At 38.8% G+C, this 19,626-nt stretch overlaps 2 protein-coding genes across 4 annotated transcripts; one reads left to right on the top strand and one right to left on the bottom strand.

Moving 5' to 3' along the window:
* The first annotated feature begins 811 nt into the window (after positions 1 to 811).
* On the top strand, positions 812 to 6,941 carry cmc1 (C-x(9)-C motif containing 1). The gene is made up of 4 exons (XM_026372935.1): positions 812 to 945; positions 1,353 to 1,445; positions 5,766 to 5,856; positions 6,068 to 6,941. Exons 1-4 carry the CDS (start codon positions 927 to 929, stop codon positions 6,186 to 6,188), a joined length of 324 nt encoding a protein of 107 aa, XP_026228720.1. The 5' UTR covers positions 812 to 926; the 3' UTR covers positions 6,189 to 6,941.
* A 1,010-nt stretch (positions 6,942 to 7,951) lies between these two features.
* On the bottom strand, positions 7,952 to 17,793 carry azi2 (5-azacytidine induced 2). Of its 3 annotated transcripts, none has more exons than XM_026371985.1 (8): positions 17,648 to 17,793; positions 15,391 to 15,644; positions 14,573 to 14,689; positions 14,181 to 14,286; positions 13,763 to 13,896; positions 13,304 to 13,368; positions 11,859 to 11,983; positions 7,952 to 10,228 (listed from the first exon to the last, which is right to left on the bottom strand). In XM_026371985.1, the coding sequence occupies exons 2-8, from the start codon at positions 15,607 to 15,609 to the stop codon at positions 9,798 to 9,800; spliced, it is 1,197 nt and encodes a 398-aa protein (XP_026227770.1). In that variant the 5' UTR covers positions 15,610 to 15,644; positions 17,648 to 17,793; the 3' UTR covers positions 7,952 to 9,797. The 3 variants fall into 3 exon arrangements, with proteins under 3 accessions (XP_026227770.1, XP_026227772.1, XP_026227771.1); XM_026371987.1 differs by having other exon boundaries at positions 14,187 to 14,286; XM_026371986.1 differs by lacking the exon at positions 17,648 to 17,793 and adding an exon at positions 16,014 to 17,630.
* Between the last annotated feature and the right edge of the window lie 1,833 nt (positions 17,794 to 19,626).

Here is a 19,626-nt window from a genome sequence, read left to right as displayed (position 1 = left end):
TTCTTATTGTAGTCTTAAGTCTAACTGTATGTGTGAAAATTTCTTCTTCTTCAAGGTGTATGTGGGTCTGTGACTATGTACCTGTCGCTTTGAATGAACAGGTGGGGCCTCTTTGCATGGGATCTAGACAGGCAGTCCGCCACACAGCTGACTGTGGTCAGGCTTACTGTGCTCAGCATGCAGTCTGTGGTGCAGGCTCAGGTACATTGTGGTTGGATGTTCAAGCTCTTTGAGGATTTTTTTCATTTTATTTTATTTTGTAATTTCTCCACCACTTTATTTCACTCTTTCAAGTTTGTCCACATAACACATATCACTCTATTTTGTTCTTTAATTTCTTAATTTGTTCTTTAATTTCTTCTCCTTTTCTTAGCCTTTTGTATTGACAACATGACAGTATTATTATTAACTGGCTAAAATATCATCCCCTTTGTTCACGGCAAAACATTTGGCCTGTTAAAAGCAGGAATAGCACAAGTCTTGGTAATAACATTAATAACAACTGTGCTCTATTATCATTTAACCCAGGACCTTCAATCAGAAGCGGATTTACTTAAAACCCTGATGACATATGTAAACTACAGCACAACACAAGCGCATAAATACAGAATGTGAAAATGTGTTTGTTCATATAAAGATAGGTATGGTGTGAAAAAATAAATATCCAGAAATAACTCACAAAAGTATGAGAGAGGTGTTTCTAAAAGACTAATATAACGCTTCCTTTATTTAAATTAAATGCAACCATAGATCAGTCCACGATGTACATGACCAGGAAGTTCAATCACTCGCTAGCCGAGTCCGTGCGTGACTCTGGGATTTGTAGTTCCTTCGTTTTCGTCCAACTACGTCAGCGGAAGTATTTTGAACGTGCTTGAGCGAGGTCACATTGGTGTAGTTTTGTAATGTGTTGAAATAGTGCTACAATGGGGACACCTAACACAGGTATTGAATGTTTATGCTGTCTTAAAAGCTCAGTGTGCATATGCCATGACGCAGCGTTATCGAAACAAAATACGTAACAAAAAATAAATTGCTATTGTGTTATTTATTACGTGTTATTCAGCCCCGTGCATGTAGCCAGCGCTAGCTATGTAGCTTAAACTAATGGGACTATTTCATTCACGTCTCAGCTTGGTTACAGAGTAACATTGTGTATGCCAACTATTTTATTATACCTGTAAATTCTCTTCATATGTAGTGCAAGGTGTCAATATGATGAACAGTAGAGGTGCACTTAAATATTTTCAAATGCAAAAGCATATTGGACATATAAGAGGCACAAACTGGGGCCAGGGAAAATGCTGTCAGTGCTTTAAATGTTTAATTTTCTTTTTGCCCTGTTTCATCAGAGGAGGTGCATCTGAGGCATGTGGAAAAAGATGTCCTAATCCCCAAATTAATGAGGGAGAAAGCCAAGGAGCGCTGTGCTGACAAAGTCCAAGGTGTGTGTGTGTGTGTGTGTGTGTGTGTGTGTGTGTGTGTGTGTGTGTATATTACATTCAGTAATATAATTATACCGTACCACCACCCGTACATTCTTTAAAGTTGTTTTATGGTAAAACCATGGTCACCATTTAAACGCCATGCCAGGGCATGTATGGACGTTAATAATGACCACATTCAGCATAGATGAGCCAGTTCCACAACCCTGGTGCTTAAGGTTGTTTAATAGTCAAAAATAAACCTTTACACTGTGCTTGTTTAACGAAATGCCTTGTGTACAATCTCATACATCTCAAAGCACAGATATATTCTTTGAGAGTATAGACACCAAAAAATGGAGATGAAGGGTTAGTACAATGCTGTGATCTTAAATATTTTCAATAGCAAACAATCAACATGGCAGCCAACAGTGTGTTCACATGCACTTAAGTAACCATGTTACATTTGGCTTTTTAGAGCAAGTGGACTTACTGTTATGTAAACAGTAAACCTGGTTTCCATTTTTAGGGTAGGGAATTAGAAACCTGATTTCCTCAGGTAGATTTCTTCTGGACAACTCTGTTTTCTCTGCCATAAATACACATACTTAGTATTTTAAATGGCTCTTTAGATAAGCGCATATGCAAGAAAAAGGCTGTAGATATTCACCACTATTTTCTGCAGCGATGAGCACTTCTTCTTCTTCATTGTGTATTTCTTTTTTCATTCACGGTTTGCGCTTTGAAAAAGAGGATTGTATCTTTTATTTTAAATTTTTTTATTTAATCGGAAAAAACTGTTGCGATTGAAATCTCTTTTAAAAGCGTGACCTGGTCAAGAGGTCAGCAGCACACATCGTAATAAATTAATACAATTTTATAAAAACACATTACAAACTGACACATATTACAAATGTGTGTGTGTCTCTCTCTCACTATTGCTCTCAGCCCTGACATGTATAAACAAAAGTCAGTCAACAGTAAACGTCATCTCTATACTGTTAAAATCTGTGAACTATGCTTTAAAACTAAGCCCAAGGTAGAGAAGAAATCGGATTACTTATCTCGCATGTATACGCAGATTTCCAGTAACCAGGTTTCTATAGTGCAAGTAAACTTGTTCCCCGATTACTCAAGAAAGCTGGTTTCTCTGACTAAACTGGTTAGTTAAATGCATATGAAGGCAGTCAGAGTAAGAACTGCTGACTATGCAAAGGTAATGTAATTTTTCTCCTATTTTACCAAAAACAATATTTCACCGATTCTTTGTTTAAAGATTGGATGAACAGCTTATGTTCAGTTAAGCTGACTGTATGTTCTGGCTTACACTAAAACAAAGATCACACAGTGCAGTTTGTCTCTTAGAGAGGAAGTCACGTTCAGACTAGATACCAATCAATAGTGTGAGAAGGTTTGGTTGTACTAGTATCTTAAAAACACTTAATAAGCCAATAAAGAGTATGGACCAGTAAACACAGGGTCTTGGATAAAGCCAAAATTAATGGGCTAATGTTGTAGGTGAATACTATTATTTTGAGTATATGCCAAAAGAATATTTCAGCCAATATTAATCGGTAATTTCTGGAGAGGTTTGCTGCTCCACAGCTCCATTTACAAAAGGGATATTATATCCAGTTGTCATTACGCTTCACACTAGGATAAAAACCTCAGTTCAGATAATATAAGCATAACATTAATTAGTGTAACGTTTGGCACAAAAATGTGTATTTTAAAGTCTGGTTACAATAGCCGATTGCTGTTGTGTTGCTCTGCACTTCATGGTATGAAGTATAAAATAACAAGTTAGGTTTGGCTGTGTGGTTTATAGTTTATTAACAAACTCAACCATCCTCAATCCTGCTGTTTTGAGAAAAATAATTGCATTATTAGGCCTTAGATGTTGTCTTATCACCATATTTTTGACACCTGTCATGCTCAGCCTCCAGACGGATTGTTTAAACATGTATTTTACATTTATTTCACCTGTCCCGTCACAGGAATTCCTTTTAACCCTCTAGTTGCTATGCCTTGACCTTTTGACTTTCAGTCTGAACTGTTTCCCACGAGTCAACACCTGCTTCTCCAGTCTACCTATTTTCTCTGAATTGAGGATCAGGCCAGTTGGCATGACACCAGCTGCCACTTCATCTGTATGGAAGTGGTAGCTACTGTTTTGCTGAGATACTGTATGCCCTGTCTATTGCAGCAACACATCAGCTAGATGGTGACATGGTTATGTGGTTTCTTGAAATCTGATGACAGCCAATATGAGCCAGCCACCCGAAAAGACAATGCACATGAACCTGAGGTGATGGGACAGACAGTGACTGTGTGGGTAGTGGAAACCCCCCTCACATTACTAGCTTTTCGTCCCACTCGTTTTCACACCTCCATCCTCCACCCTCTAACATCTCATTCTGTATGTTTGTGTCTTCACTGGGCTTTTCTGAGTGTGTGCGTCTATGATTGCAATGTACAAACAAAAGTAAAAGGAAAAAAAATAACACAAGCTACGTTTATGTTTTCCTGTGTTATCTGTCTGTGCATATATGCCCTTACACACCCCACGGTTGTATATTGTAGGCTTTGTTGTTTAGGCAGAGAAGTGCTACTGGCTTCAATACAACATCTTTGTAGTTTTATTTTACCTGACGTGATTTTTCCTATTGTTGGTGATTCATGATAATACTCTCACGTCTTTCAGAGTCGAGCCATTTCAGCAGCCCACATACTCAATTAGCAACCACTTTCACATTGACATTAACTACTGTTATGTTTTTGCAAGGCTTTGATTTGCAGAAATTGTTTGTAAATTGCATTTGGGTGTGTGTCTAGATCTCCAAATCTAAAATATGGAAGAGAAAACTGAATTGAAATGAGCATTTTGCCTATTAATATGATCTATTTTTAAATTACTATTTCAATATTAATTAGTTTGTTGTTCAGAAATACGGCAACCATGCCCAAAATCTTGACATTTTTCTGTTATAACTAATTATGTTTTAATGGTTCACACATCTATATCTTCCTATACAGGTCCAGATATTCCTAAACGTTCAAGCCCAGAGCTTCTGCTTTCTTCCAACTGCCAAAGTGCACTTCTGCATCTTTAAAAATGGCAAACAAAACAGCTTAAAGTAAAGGTGGCCTCACACATTTCTTAAGAAGGACCTCCTCTGACATTAAGCTAGTCTCTCACACACATTTGGGCTGGGTATAGCTGCGATCAGAGAGGCATCCTCTATTAGTACCATGGGACAAGGATGAGGCGTCTGTTGATTAAATTAGTCGCACTGTTCTGCTCCTCTAAATTGGTTTTGTAGTTATTTTTTTCTATAGCTGCATTCAGATTAAAGTGTCTGTGTGATAACCATACTGATACCTAGGTAATTACAATGAAAAGCGGACATGGAAGGGTAGTGGTTCTAATTAAAGACTTGAGAAAGAACTTGCTAACAAGGTGTAAACCCAGTCTTAAACATCTTGTTTACATTGAGGACCTTGCACATTTAATCTGGAATAGCTAGCTTAACACTTTGCATTAGAAGATTTCATTTGTATCCCAAGTAACAATCATATTTGATGCTCATCTTGTTTCACTCACTTAGCGAAAGATTGAAGCCTGTGTAAGGGACAGTGACTGAGAAGGGTCAGAACGGATTTACAGTACAAGCAACTGTTTATCTGAACAGTTGGTGTTTCTAAAGGTCACACAGTATGGTGCACTCATTTAACTTTGAGCTTTCTGTTAAAGACATTAATAGCCTTAATGTTGATCTCATCTCTCAACATCTCATGCTCCTAATAATGTAGGGCCTGTGATTTTGGAAAATGCAGCTTTTTTTTTTTTTTTGGCATAGTCATTGTTAATAAGTCATGGTTGCCACAGGCTACGACGGGCACTGTGATCAGCGAAGCTTAACCTATGTTTAATTTGTGTTTATATTTGCGGGTGGTGGGATGAGTATGACAGAGCCAATGTGGAAACAGAGCGACCGCAGATACAGCCACTCTGTGGCCATTACACTTAGCTTCAGTCCTTGTGTGAACAAGGAAACGTGGTTTCAGTTTGATAAGAGGCTTGGCAACGTGACCTGTGACCATGTTCCTTCTTGTGGTGTAATGCCAAGATGAGGCCCATCGCGGTTTGCTTGCAGCTACGTGTTGTCTTTTCAGTATGAGTACTCAAGGATCAAAAAACGTAAGGTGAAAGGACTGTTAATAGATTTGAAACAGGCTCTATAAATACATGTAGGTTTGAGGCAGTTGTACGTGTTATGTGTGTCCCTCTTTTCTGCTGATTTCTTCCTCTTTGTGCCATCTTCCTTTACCTCCCTCCAGCCTTCAGCCACTGCTGTAAAGAAACTGGTCTCTTGATGGCGTTTAAGTGTCAAGAAGAAAATTCCGCCCTAAAAGAATGTCTGACACTACAGTGAGTACGTTTCAGTATCTATCGTAACACTTACCTCGTGTTATTGCACCATGTGTTATCCCCCCAGCACCTCTTATATGGGCCTACCCTGTTTCTTCCACCCTCACTGACACTCTAAACTGCTTAGTCTAATCACCATCAAAGATCTAGTCATACCAGCCTACATTAAATATGTCAAATTAATACTGTACCATCTTTTTTTTTCTGTCAGCTACAAGGACCCTGCGTTCTTTGAAGAGTGTAAAAAGCAATACATCCAAGAGAAACTGGAGTTTGAGAGGACAGGAATCCCAGCAAAGAACAGGAAACAGAAACTACCAACTAGCATGTAATGAACAACACCAACAGAACATCTATATTTTAAGGAGAAGGTATGGACAGTGCAGAGCAAGCACCAATATCTGCATACCTCGGGTAAATGGTGATCTGGCAGAATTACTAATACAGACACACGACTGTGTGTGTGTTTGATTTGAATTAGTAATTTTGTCTGTAAGACATTGAAACTACTTTGGTGTGTAAGACTGGTATAAAGTATACAAAAATGTTCCATCAGATGGACACAATTATTGCATTAGAATCTTATCTTCTATCTTATTGTTTGGTCGAATATAGACAAACAGCGTATGATATAGTTGCCTCCTATGCCTTAACCTGGAAGGTCCTCATGAGGTGTGCAGTCAGGTGAGGGATAGATAATGTTTGCTTGTAATATTTTTAAATTCTACATGCAGTGACAACACAGTGCTAAAGAAGAGTCTGGCTTGCTGTCTTTGCCTGGCCTCACAGATTGGAATAAGGCGATTAACTCATTTAAAAAATAAATTCTGACTTTTACAATGTTAAAGATTTCTGACAACTAACTCAGCAGTGACAGTCATTATTTATGCTCAAATCATATTGTAATTAAGTTAAAGTAAGTTAAACAACATATGACATGATGTGTATTTCAGAGGGGTTTGTACTCTAATCCTGTGGAAAAATGTAGTCCATAGCCTTCACATTCAGTATCTTTAAGTGCACTGTCTACTTCAATTTATGACTTTCAAATGAAAACATTTTCTGATTAAATTGTTCAATCTCAATGGCTCTAATTCTTACATTGTGTTTGGTTAGATGGCAACTTTTCTCTGTTTCACTTTTGTTTGGAGTCAAATTGGCAGGAAGCTGATGTTTGAGTCACACCACTCTAGAACAGTGTGGAGTAAAATTAGCTCAAGTAAGAAATTTGAACATTTATTTACTTTATTCTGTAGTTTTTCTTCAATGAATTCTGCCGTTATGGACTTTAATTATGGTCTTTTAATGTTTCTGATCTTGCTAGTGAATTCCTTCGATTGAAGATGTTGAAATGCAAAGTCACCTCCAGATCTTTTAAATGTCTGCTTGTAATATAATAGTGAGTGAGCAGTGAACAGACCATTGTTTCCATGAAACCGCTTGGGAAGTGGAAGTGTGTGTATACAATGACTAGTTAAATGTAAATGTCTAAACTTTAATGACATCCCAATTGCTTCAGTGTAGATGTAAAATTTCAAAAAATGTGTCACTGTTCACATACTTCTAGATGTTTCCTTTTGGGAGACAGCTGGATTCACATCACCGCTGTAATCCATGGATGTGTCATAGCAGATCACTGAAGTTGGCTGTCTTACAGTTAGGATTATTGAAATCATATGCATGTATTTATGTTAGTGGCCAAGACGAACTGGGACTCAAACCACTGGCTTAGCAGGACATAGATGACTACTTTATTAACTGATGAATAGTTGAATGCAGCTCCTGTTATGATTATGTAATTTTATGTATCGTGTAAGGAATATATGGATATTTCAACATTTCAAGGTTCCTGAGCAGGACTTTCAGAAAAGCAACAAATCCTGCCTTTGAGAAGCTGGAATCTGCTAAACTTTGAATAACCATTGGTTGATTGTTAAAGTTAAAAGAAATTGTTCTGCTTGCTGAGCTATTGCATGTAAGGTCTGTGGAAAACATTGCTGGTTTCAACTCTCAAGTGGCTTCATGTGCCAGAGTCAGTTTTAATCATTTGCACCCCAGCTTTATAGCTAAAAATATAACAATTTCACACAGTCACTTCCTTTAGTTCGTTTAATTGATCATATTTACAAACAGTCTCAAGTACAGTAAGTCTAAAATATAATCCATATCTACTGTACATTGCATTTTGGTTTGCAGATTGTTTACAGAAGTATGAAACTACTGCTGTAAAATAACATTTCTTAAAAATGAAGAACAAAAAGACCACAATTATCATGGAACAGATTGGAAAAAAGTAAAAAAAACAAAACAAAAAACATCTTTTTGACAACCACGGCCCTTTGTGCTTTGTGCACGCATTTGTCAAGTCACAGCTCACGTTGGCTTGTCTTGCCACCTTTACAGACAGCTCTTAAACACAGAAGTGTTAGGGGGTGGGGGAAGAAAACAAAAGAAAACTAACCAATGCATTGGAGTGCAAAACCACGTTTGGCAGAATACTGAAGCCCACCATTTACATTTATACACATATGCACATTCTTCCTACTGTATATCTTGTATTCTACTCATAATAGGTTTTCTTTTGTACATCCTTCAGTATATACTCATGTGAAATCAAAGACAGACATTCCTGGTCACACAACTTACCCCTTACTGCAGAACAAGTGTATCATAGATGAACATCAGCACAGTACAGAGTTTAGTTACATTTCCTATGGTTCAAAACCTCCCAAAACCTAATCCGCTTTCCAACATTAACAGGATTTCTAAATACAGGGGTGTTCAAACTCTATTCCATGAGCCCAAATTAAAAGTCCTGCAAAAAAACATCCAACAATGCACAGTTCTTCACAACTGACAAATGAAAAGAATCAATGCTGCCTTACAGCAGTTCTGAGAAAATTGAACATGTGATAACAGGCAGGTTCAGAGGCTTGTGCGAGCCGTGAAATCTCTCTGAAATTGTAAACAGTTAATCATTTTCTGGTACAAGTGAGGATGGAGTGTTTTTTTCTTTATTCAGAAAGTTATATACTTTTGATTACAATTATTTGCTACTCAGTATGTAATACCCCAGAAATTCAAGTACGTAACTGCATGCTTAAAATTGATTCTGAAAGAATATGTAGACAGCATACTTTGATAAACCAATATGGACTTTGATTAAAAATAACTATTTTGAGGAAAAAAAAAGAGATTCAAGTCAGCAAAGTCTGGAACAAAAATCTGCAATTATTCTGAATGCCTGTTTTCATCACAGTCTTAAACACATCCTCATACCCAGACACCACCTTCACATGAACATGAGACATACATGGGACTACATATGTGATATACTTTACAGTGATCAAATGTAAAAAAAAAAAAAAACTTGCATTAGAGGAAGTATAGTTTTACAAGTTGAAGTACTATGTGTCCAGCTGTGGCTCCAGTAATCACTGGCAAAAAGTAAATGGAGAAAGAGGCCATCTGAGCCCTATTGGGTTTATTATGACAAGATACAGATACAGGCAGGCGAGAGGCGCCCACACAGGCACACTGTGTTTGATGTGCACATATGCACACAATTAAACAGCTTGTATGCATGCTTGCACACACTTCTGCACGTGCATACAAGTACACATATATATGGACAAACTATTGATTCTGTTGAGGGTCTCTCATCACCTTCTCTTCTCCAAGGTCAGATATATTCACCGATGCGGTGCACAGAGAAATTAGTGAGTTCACAGAGTCTTAACCTCAGAAAAAGCAAAAAATAAAAGGCCTCTTCTGGCCTTAAATAGTTCCCACAACCAGTAGGTCCATTGCAGATCAGCTCAGAGGAGTAGTCTTAACAACTTAAGGCAGGTTAGGTGGTAGCTATGTGGCAGGATTGAAAAATCCATTCATTCATCCTCCTGTTTATTTTAAATCCAATTACACACTAATGATCTTTCCCCTCAGTAGGGTCTGGCCCACTCAGTATTAGGGGGGCTTCTGGGACTGTAGTTTCCCATTGATGATGAGGAGTTGGACGCAGCGGAGTGTCCTTCCCAAAATATGGCATCGCTGGGTTTGGGGGGGCTGGGGAAAGACCTAGAGCTTTCATCTAAGGAAGCTTGGTTAAGGGGAGGCGGGGGCAGGACAACAGAGCAGGTGTCGCTCCCAATCAGAGCTTCTGCTGAACAGGTGTGGGTGGGCCAGGGCCCATTGTACCAGCAGTCCTCCTTCAGACTGTCCGGCAGCAGGGTGCCTGACGGGCAGCCGACCGGGGGGCATGGGCGGCCGGAGCACGATGGGAGTGGGGGGGCATTAGGGGGATGAGGCACTGACACCAGATGAACTTGATGGTGGTTGTTCTTTTCCACATCATCCAAACACTGGACTGGAACTGTTGGGGCAGATGGAGACAGAGAAAGTCAGACAAAGATAGAATAGGAAAAAAGTGAAGGTTAGAGGGAGAGGACAGAGGAAACAAGGAATGGAAGCAGCATCAGTGGGATTATTTGCATTTTGTGAGAACACACTGGATCATTGGTACCATGATAATATACATAACATAATGACGAATAAACAATTATTATTATTATTTACACAACCCCCATATACAAAAAAAGTCCACCATGCCAAGAAAAAAAAAGAAAAAAAGCATATAAGCAAGATCGTGCTCACACTACGTAAGCGTAAGGAGCTCTTGCCTAAGGACCCCTACTGGAGGTAGACCACAGCCAGGATTTGAACCCCATTGGTACCACTACACCACTTATTCAACAGACGTAAGGCAGACATGGATCACTTCAGTGATTTCTAATTTGGTAAGTGACAGATTGAAGATTAGGTTTGTTAGTATGAATCATCTCAGTGAAATCAAGTTGGTAGATGAATTAAGGCCAGCTACTCTTCCCTCAATAGCTAATGTCTACTAAAAGTCTACTTTTATATTTGTAACCTTGGTGTACTTAACATGTAGATTCAACCTCCACCCCATACAACAGACATATTGTAATAAACCCTCTGCACCACTTAAATATCCAAAATCTTAAAAAAAAGAAATTGCCAGAAGAAAACCTAATCAGACAAAGCTTGCATAAACTAAGCCACAAATCAAATGTCCTAATCTCTCACACATCATTGGTTTGCTATCAAATCATCATCTTGAGCAAATGATAAAGTTTGAATGAGAGTAGATTCTCTCGCTTTTACCCCCTACCTCTTTAAATCCACACATCGTCTATCCATCCCTGCCTGCTACTCTTCCATGAGAGCGTCTCCTGAGTCTAGGATTTGAATAAAAGTGATTCCAAAGGAAGAACATTAGAAGAATACAGATGCACAGTAGGACTGAATAAACATCATTCTCCTCTTTGGCACTCATGCTTTTCCTGATTTCTCTCCATCTGCCTCATCTAAGTTAAAGGATTACCCTCTTATTCAGTGGAATAAATAGGCCAAAGATTTATTTTCTTGCCATATTTCGTTCTAATTTTCACCTCCCGGTCTCTTCTTCTGACACTCTGAGGGAATTGCCAACAGAGGTAATCTCTCCTGGGCTGGAATACATCATCACAGAGGGTAGGGTAGAGGAAGCATTTTATGATGTCCTTTTTCAGAGTGTTTGAGTACTAAGATAATATCTGCAGTCTTATCACACCCTTATACAAATTGCAACAAGGGGCAGCAGGAGAAGTCTTCTCTGCGAGTAGTACTTCTTTAGAAAAGCCTTCCTTTAAATGAGGAGAGGCAGTACTAGCCTCCTCCTTTCCTTTGATGTTAGCCACATCAATTTCTTTGAGGAGAAGTAAGGTTTGATTTCCAGCTGTTAGACTTAAATGTGCACTCTCATACTGCTGAACACCCAGGTTATATCCTAATGTCAGATTGGTTCAATTTGTTAAATGTCTCTTTGCATTGGCCAAAGATCCAAAAAATAGAGTTATCATTACATAAACCCATATAACACATATTTAAAAGCAAGCCCACAATTTCTGCATTTTCTTTTCGCGTCGGTGTGTGTGCCCCACCTTGTCTTGTCTCACTGATCAGTGGCCTCAGCTTCTTGATCAGGCCTGATTGGTGGCTTAGCTCTGAATGGAGACGAGTGACTTCACAGTGCAAAGCCTGGTACATCTGCTGTATGCTCCTCTCACTGCAAATGAACAGAATATTTTGAATTTATATCCAAAAAAATAAATACGTTTAAGGAATTAAACAGCCTGCGTACAAGATGATAAGATTGTGGCATACTGTAGGCTCATAGTTTCACTGTTATACAATTTGAATATCTTTCAGTTTGTTGCATATATTCAAAAAGGAAAAGAAAAAGAGCAATCCTTAAAACACAGCCTAATATACTTACCAAATTATAGAGAGTCCTGGAGAGTGACGTATTTGTGAAACTTTAACTCTACAATATAGTTTGTTTCTTTGTTGACAGATTTAACAGTCACTAACTGTGCTGATGGGAAGCCACAGAGGAGTTTCACTTGTATTCACGTAACGGCGTGCGTTCACATTATTTGCTACATTAACAACACACCACTTTTGACTCTGAATAATAGACTGTATTGATGCTAAAGGTATTTGGGGCCAGCAACACCTACAAACAGTCCAATCCACACCTTATGTAAAGACGCAAAATCTCATCAACGCTTTGCTTCTTAAATTCAAACACCTGCCCCGAAATAAAAAAAAAAACGCAATGAGAAAAACTGTCAGGAGATAAAAAAAAAAGAAAAAAGATTTTTGTGCTGCTAAAAACGTAACACCATCGGAAGAACCTGCTGACAAGTCAAACAATTGTTATACACCACATGTGTAATTTTCTGAAATGTAAGTCCCTGCTAATTTACAGGGGATTATCTCACTGAAAAGTAGGTGGAGGATCTATAGATCTACCATAGAGCTGCTGTATGCATTGAAACACTGGAGTGCCAAGGGTTTAGTTGGTGGTCATCATATATAGCTCTATTGCTCCTGCATTTCATAGACTGTGTTAACTCTAATCTCTTTCTCGTTCTTATCTACCTGACACTGTGTGTTTTGTATAGGGGCTATTACAACACTAGAATTTCCTTTTGGGATAAATAAAGATTGATCTATTGTTCTATCTTCTTTTCTACCCAGCTATCTGTCTGTTCTGCAGATAAGACTTGCAATGCATAAAGCTGCACCCTCCTCTAGTGGCCAAACAAGAAAACTACAATCCACGGTGTACACACTGGAACAAGCATACAACATCCTGTACAGCACTGTAATGTACTGTATTTCTGAAATCCCATCTTGTGGGCTGTAGCACACCAGTCTAACCTGTCAAGTTTCCTCACATACCATTTGTCCCCATCACGCTCCTCGTGTCGTCATAGTTCATGTATGTTTCTCGTAAATTCGTACATCGTTCTGTCAGGTCGATGAGAGCTGCGCACTGAATTGACTACGACTCTTCTATGATATTCATAAAACACTATACCTTGCATTATACTTTGCATCACAGATCTGGTCCAAGTCTGGTCCGTTAAGGCCATGGGGTTCCTCCTAAAACAAAGGTAAGTTATGGAAAATACAGAGTGGGGTGTTGTCTGAAGTTGTTTTGAAGTATTTTCATGTTTGTTGTTGTATTATGACATAACCAGGACTCCTCTGCTATCATTGATTAACCCCTGCTCCTGTCGTTCTTTCCTAATCACTGTACCTGTTCTATTGTGTATATGCACCCCTGTGCTCCTGTATTCCTCACTAGGCTGTTTCCTACTGCAACTGTCTGCCTCTCCCCCAACACCTACCTCCTACTCTGTTTTACTCTCCTGTGTTTATGCCACATCTCTTCCTTAGTGCGATTTTTTTTTTAGCATTATCCTCTCAACGGTGTCTGTTCTCTTTCTATTATCCTTTCCTGTCCTTCCAACTCCCCCCCCCCACATTCACTTACCCCACTTCTCTCCAGCAGTCTGCTGTTTTCCAGTGTCACCCTTTCCACCTCCTCCTGCAGTTTCTGGATCTTTAGCTCAGTGGTGACTCGGTCTACCTGCCAGTAGTCCTGAGGGCTGTTCAAGCTCTTCATGACTGGAGATACACACACACACACACACAATGGACGTTAGACCATTATTGTTGAAGTGTTAATAAATGGGATGATTTCAAATGTGATGTAAAATGTCAGATACAGTAAATGTAGTACATGAACAAGTTCAGTTAGTTCTGTTACACATAAGTAAACTTATCTTTAGACATAAGAGCAGCAAATACTAATGTTTGAATATGCCAGAGAATGTTATATATTCCATTGTTACCATATTACGTGCTTCTCAGCTCTTTCATGGAATAGAAAGTAGACTTGTGTGCTCTACCTGTACCTTGGCTGGTCTCCATCTCCGTCCTCAACTGAAGCAGCTCCAACTCTTTGGCCTGGAGCTGCTCTGTCAGCAACCTCTCACCCTCACTCTTCTCCTTTTTCTGACAGACAAAGAGAAGGGACAGTGAGGAGAAAGGAGAGGAGAAAGATGTTAGTATTCGTGCCAATCCAGCAAACTCTTTTGATCTCACTGTCTTGGTGGTTCTACTTACAATTAAAGTTAAACTTACAGTTTAGAGTTTTGATTATAAGGTTACAAAAATACTGTATATTCACCTTAGAATAAAATATTATGCAGTATTTTATAGGTTTGCAACATACTTGATCTTTGTGCCAGGCTCGAGTTTCAGTTAACTGAGGAAGTTTCAAATTAATCAGTAAACGCACCAGTTTGTTAAGCTCCATCTGCAGGTCCTCCTTCTCTATATAGATACCTCGGTAAGCACTGAAGGCCTTGTTTACATACTGGGGACCCTCAGATGGTGGTGCATCTGGCCTGAAGAGCTATGGTATAGTGATAGATAAAATGAGAAGAGGTGGGGAAAAAAAGGAGAAAAGAAGAAGAAAAAAGAAAAGATATCAATTTCATTTAATGTAAATATCTGTGGTAGGAAGTCACTTTCCTCCCACCACATCCTATCTCGAATGGTCTAATGCAGCAGCAGATAAAACCAAAACTGATAAAGATGAGACACTTGTGAAGAAGATACTCTGCCCACATGTTGTGTTGCATTTTCACTTCAGCTACTCTACCAGCTGTGACAACTGGGTCTTTTGTTTTTTTCAAATCCAATTTCAGGAGCTCTCTCCCCCAGTGTGCAGGGTTCCAGCACATTGTTTGGCAATGCCATACTTTTCCAGACCTCCTCTCTGTTTTTAGACAGAGTAGATTTATTTCTCATTGTTTTATAGCTTTGACTATAGGCCAACAATATTAATGATGCTGGCATAAAGACTCTCCCAGAGGCAAGCATTTTGCAGCATGGTGTTGAATTTACAGACTTCTTCCAAACTTTCCCTGAGCATTTTTTCGCTTGTCCATTATTCTGATGTCCAGGAAAAATGGGAAAAACAACTTTCATTCATCTCTGTCTTTAGCTCGCCCCTTGCTGTTTAACCACCTGGATAAGCTATTACCTCTTTCTTCTATCTTCATCTTGCCTCTCTCCCACAAACACCATTTACTGAACCATTTACATCTATACCTTATCCTCTAGTTGCTTAACCCTCTTCCTCAGCAAGGTATTCTCTCGCTCTGTGTCTCTCAGCCTCTTCTTGATGTCCTCATAGGCTGTGACCAAGGCAAAGTGGGAAGCAACAGATTCGTCTCCAGCACACACTGATACAGGGCTCTCGCCGGCAGCGGTGTAGGCTGTCTCATGTTTAAGGATACAGATGTCATCATCCACTGCCAGGGGCTCCATGCCTGCACGGGTCTACTCTGTAGCAGATAGCAGACCTGGAGAGTGATAAAATGTCATTGTCAAAGTTATAGATCTCTTTTTGTTGTTGTTTAGCCAAAAACAAAAATGACAACTGACTGAAATGAATTGAAGATTTGATTATTGAACTTAAGTTAGCACTTCTACTATAAAGCATTTGGTTTTAAAAATGTCACACAGAAATATTGTTGGGGTAATAAATAATTTCTGAAAGCGTTATAAACAGTGTGCAATGTGCAGATTTAAGATAGTCATGCATACAGAAAGAAAAAACAACACTGTGCTGACGATGCAGCCTTAGTGATATTTGGACAGTGTGTACTGTATGTCCAAATACAACTTCTGATCCAACAAAATTTGCCACACAGCTCTATCATCCCACTGACAGCTGATCCAACTGAGCCACTGGAGCCATTGGAAACAGACATCACTTCAGATGAGTGTTCAGAGAAAGGACGTCTCACTTCTCTCTCGCCACATCTTCTCCTCCACCTTTCCTTACGTCTTCAAAGGGAGGGACTAAGATGCAAGAAGATGATGTGAGGGAAACATTCATACCCTTGGTCTATTTCTTTTATAGAAACCACTGTTACAGGAAGTGAACAATGCATCGCTTCCTGACACATTTTCACAAGTAAAGAGCTACTAGAGGTGAACTGTTATAAACAACTGCTAAAGATTTGATGAAGGGGATTTACCCTGAAACAGATCTGAAGTGCAGCAACACTTCATATTTGTTGCTTATTTTTAAAACACTGGTCATGGTGTTATAGAGAGTATTAGAGGTACATTTACACACATCTACATCTATTAGAAACTAATACAGCCCTACAATAATTTCCCTTTTCATAATATTAATATGGTTCAGTCTCAGAGAGGTGTTGATTCTACTGTGTGGTCATTTTGTAAGATAGTAGTTGGTGATGCACTGATGAACTGTACTACATTATGTAGAAAGGTGCAAATGGGAGACAAAGTCATAGTAGACACTTGTCGGTTGAACAAAATTGAAAAGAACCACACATTACATTTTCCAAAAAACTACACTACACTTTTTCAACAGAAATTGAACATTATCACCTTGATGAATGACGGATTCATTGCAGGTCTGCTGTGTGAATACAAGAGGAAACTCTGACTGTGTACATGGAGGAGGGGGGCGTCTCACTGACCTGAATACTGGCCTTCCTGTCCATTTGACTCTAAGCAATAATTTAAGCACATGGAGCCGAGCTACCTGAAGCAGACAAAACCTAAACCTTCTGAATACTTCCTGTTTGGTGGACCCCGGGAACAGAGACAGTGCAGCTAAAGCTATTGATGATGTCAGCATGCAATGATGCAGCAAACTCCGAGGAGCCAGGATTTTAAGTCTGAAGGCCGTGGTATTTAGAAAAATAAGAACAAGTGTGCTGCAAAACAACTAGACCGATTGTTAGCTAGACCACATGTCATGGATAGAAACCAAAGAAGAAAAAAAAAACAAACGCGTTTCCGCTGACTTTCATTGAAGACTTCTGACAATTGTATGAAATCGAAAGTGACCCCTGCAACTATTTCAAAACGAAAGTGGACATGAATCCAAAACAAGACACGATGAGTAAACGTTAGTCATTTCGTTCGTTAAAACAGGACAGCTGATTGCTAGCAGGTCAACGACAAAGAGGACGAGACATTTTTTCGTACAAAGTGGCACTAAAAAGAAATAATAGTTGGGATGTAAACAATCAATGAATCTCATTCTGTGCACGATGCTAACGCTGTGGTGTTAGCTTCCGCGAGCTATGTTGACAACCCATAAAACACACAGTTTGCAGTTTTAAAACAGGCTACGAATAAATGACACATCGGGCAGACAATACCCTCTAGAAAAATAAAAGCCAAAACAATGACTGGCTACGACGATTAAAATGGTCGATGTGTTATTGTAACAGTTAGCTAGCGCCTAGCTAACGTCTTGTGACTATTTGTAGGTGAAGCAGAGGTAGTCGATTATTTTTCAGTTTCGACTGTCACTAACCGTGTTAGATGCTGTCCTCAATTAGACGTCAGTTGTACACATAGGATTATCATTAATTCTTGAGAAAGGAGGACCTGTTTTTAGGAGAAAAACACAGAGGCGAGACTGGACTCTTGCGCCGTGTCAGAAATGACAGGTGAGAAAACAAAAACTTCCGGGAGTCACTTGACTGCTGTCGTCTTTTCAAAATAAAAGCACATGAGAAAAAGCTGTTTAGCTACAGAGCTCAGAGTGAACTGTGAAGTGGTGGAAGACCAGATGTACCAAATATATCAAAGAAACAGTGACTGGTACGACAAACAAGTGTCTAAAGAGTCGGAGATCCTTCAATGAAGAAGGACTCGTTCCCTGACATGAACTCATGGTCTTGATCGTGTACACTGCTGTGTATGCACACATTATGGATATGTGGAGGTGTATGTGTAACGTTAAGTATATGTAAACAAATGTACACTATAGTACTCTCTCTCTCTCTCTCTTTTTTATTTATTATTTATATTTTTTGCTGTGCAACTTTTTCATGTATAAGCTACTAGTAGTAGGCTACAAATCCTAAGCACTATACACCAAAGGTGTGCTTATCCCAATGTCTTACTTAGGCTAATTTTGTAGGGGACTATTCTGCACATGGTTTCTCTACATTAAAGGGATGATCAGATCACTGGGCCATGTCATGAGTTCATATGTGCTAGAGGACAGGAGTAAAACCTTGGACAGCCGCATCTCAACAAGCTAAGCACCAAGAGGCGACCAGTAAGCACTGAAAAATAACTCAACAATAATTATAAAGAACGTAATGTACTTTTTAACGCCTTAAAAAGTTTAACTATGTCTTATAGGAAAAGTCCCTCTTTTTCACTGTGTCTGTGGCGCTAACACTGAAGTTAGCCTTAGCTTGCTAACTTCAGGCTAGCTAACTTGGCCAATGTCAATTTATTTGCTTAATAAGCTAACGTTACAGTAAGGATAACTCCCACATACACTGACAAAATGTAACTCACTAAAATAAAGTAATAATTCTAATAGGAAAAACAAATGTTTTGTCCTATAAGAATAAGCGTTAGTAGTAATTATTGTTCGATAGCGAGGTAACACCTGCTTTCTAGCAGGTAGCTAACTAGCTAAACTAGCAAGTAGCTGGATTAAAAGTGGTCTAAATATTTGATATTGTTGTAGTTCAAATTTGATTAACGTACTCGTTGAGTCTTTAACTAATAGTCTTCATACTGGATTTAAATAATTTACCCAGAGAATGAATAATTGGATCTATTAGATCAACCATACACATGACTGTAACTGTAACTGGGGTATGAGATCAGGTTTTTTCTATCAGTACCATATATTTTACTGAAATTATAATCTCCACTTGTGTCATCTTAACAATTTTAAAGGACATAGGAGTAAAATACAAACCCTGGACTTGGAGGACTGGCTGTGGAAGAAAAAGTGGAAGGATCAGTGAAATGGCAAGTGAAGAGCACCCTGAAATCATGATCTCAGAGACCAGAGAGTGTAAGCTCAACACTCTGATGGAGGCATATAATAACTTATTAAATATATCATATATTAATTTGTGTGCATCTAAAATAAATATGAAATGTTTTATAGGTGTAAAATTTATCCTGCACGACAATGTGTTTATTTTTTTTGTGGACATTTTTTAGTGTTGTCAAATGCTCAGCAGTTGATGAGAGAAATTGAGGACCTGCTGGACTGGTGTACATTAACAGGCCATGCCAACCCGAAGAGGCCCAGAATGGTATGCAAATACTCCGAGATATCCTAATGGAAACAAAATGAAGTGAACCGCTTTAGCCCCAACTAAATTATTATCGTATTGCGAATTGGGCTTGTGACTTTGTCCCATGTTCTTCCATAGTTTTTTCCACTGACTGACTGTTTTTTCCACTTACATTATATTTAAGAGAGAGATATTGTTTATTGTAGTTGTTTTATTTTTTTTTTATCCCTTACAAAAC

This window comes from Anabas testudineus, chromosome 16, assembly GCF_900324465.2.
Source record: "Anabas testudineus chromosome 16, fAnaTes1.2, whole genome shotgun sequence".
NCBI classification, from domain to species: domain Eukaryota; kingdom Metazoa; phylum Chordata; class Actinopteri; order Anabantiformes; family Anabantidae; genus Anabas; species Anabas testudineus.
This window is presented reverse-complemented; position numbering and strand designations above follow the sequence as displayed.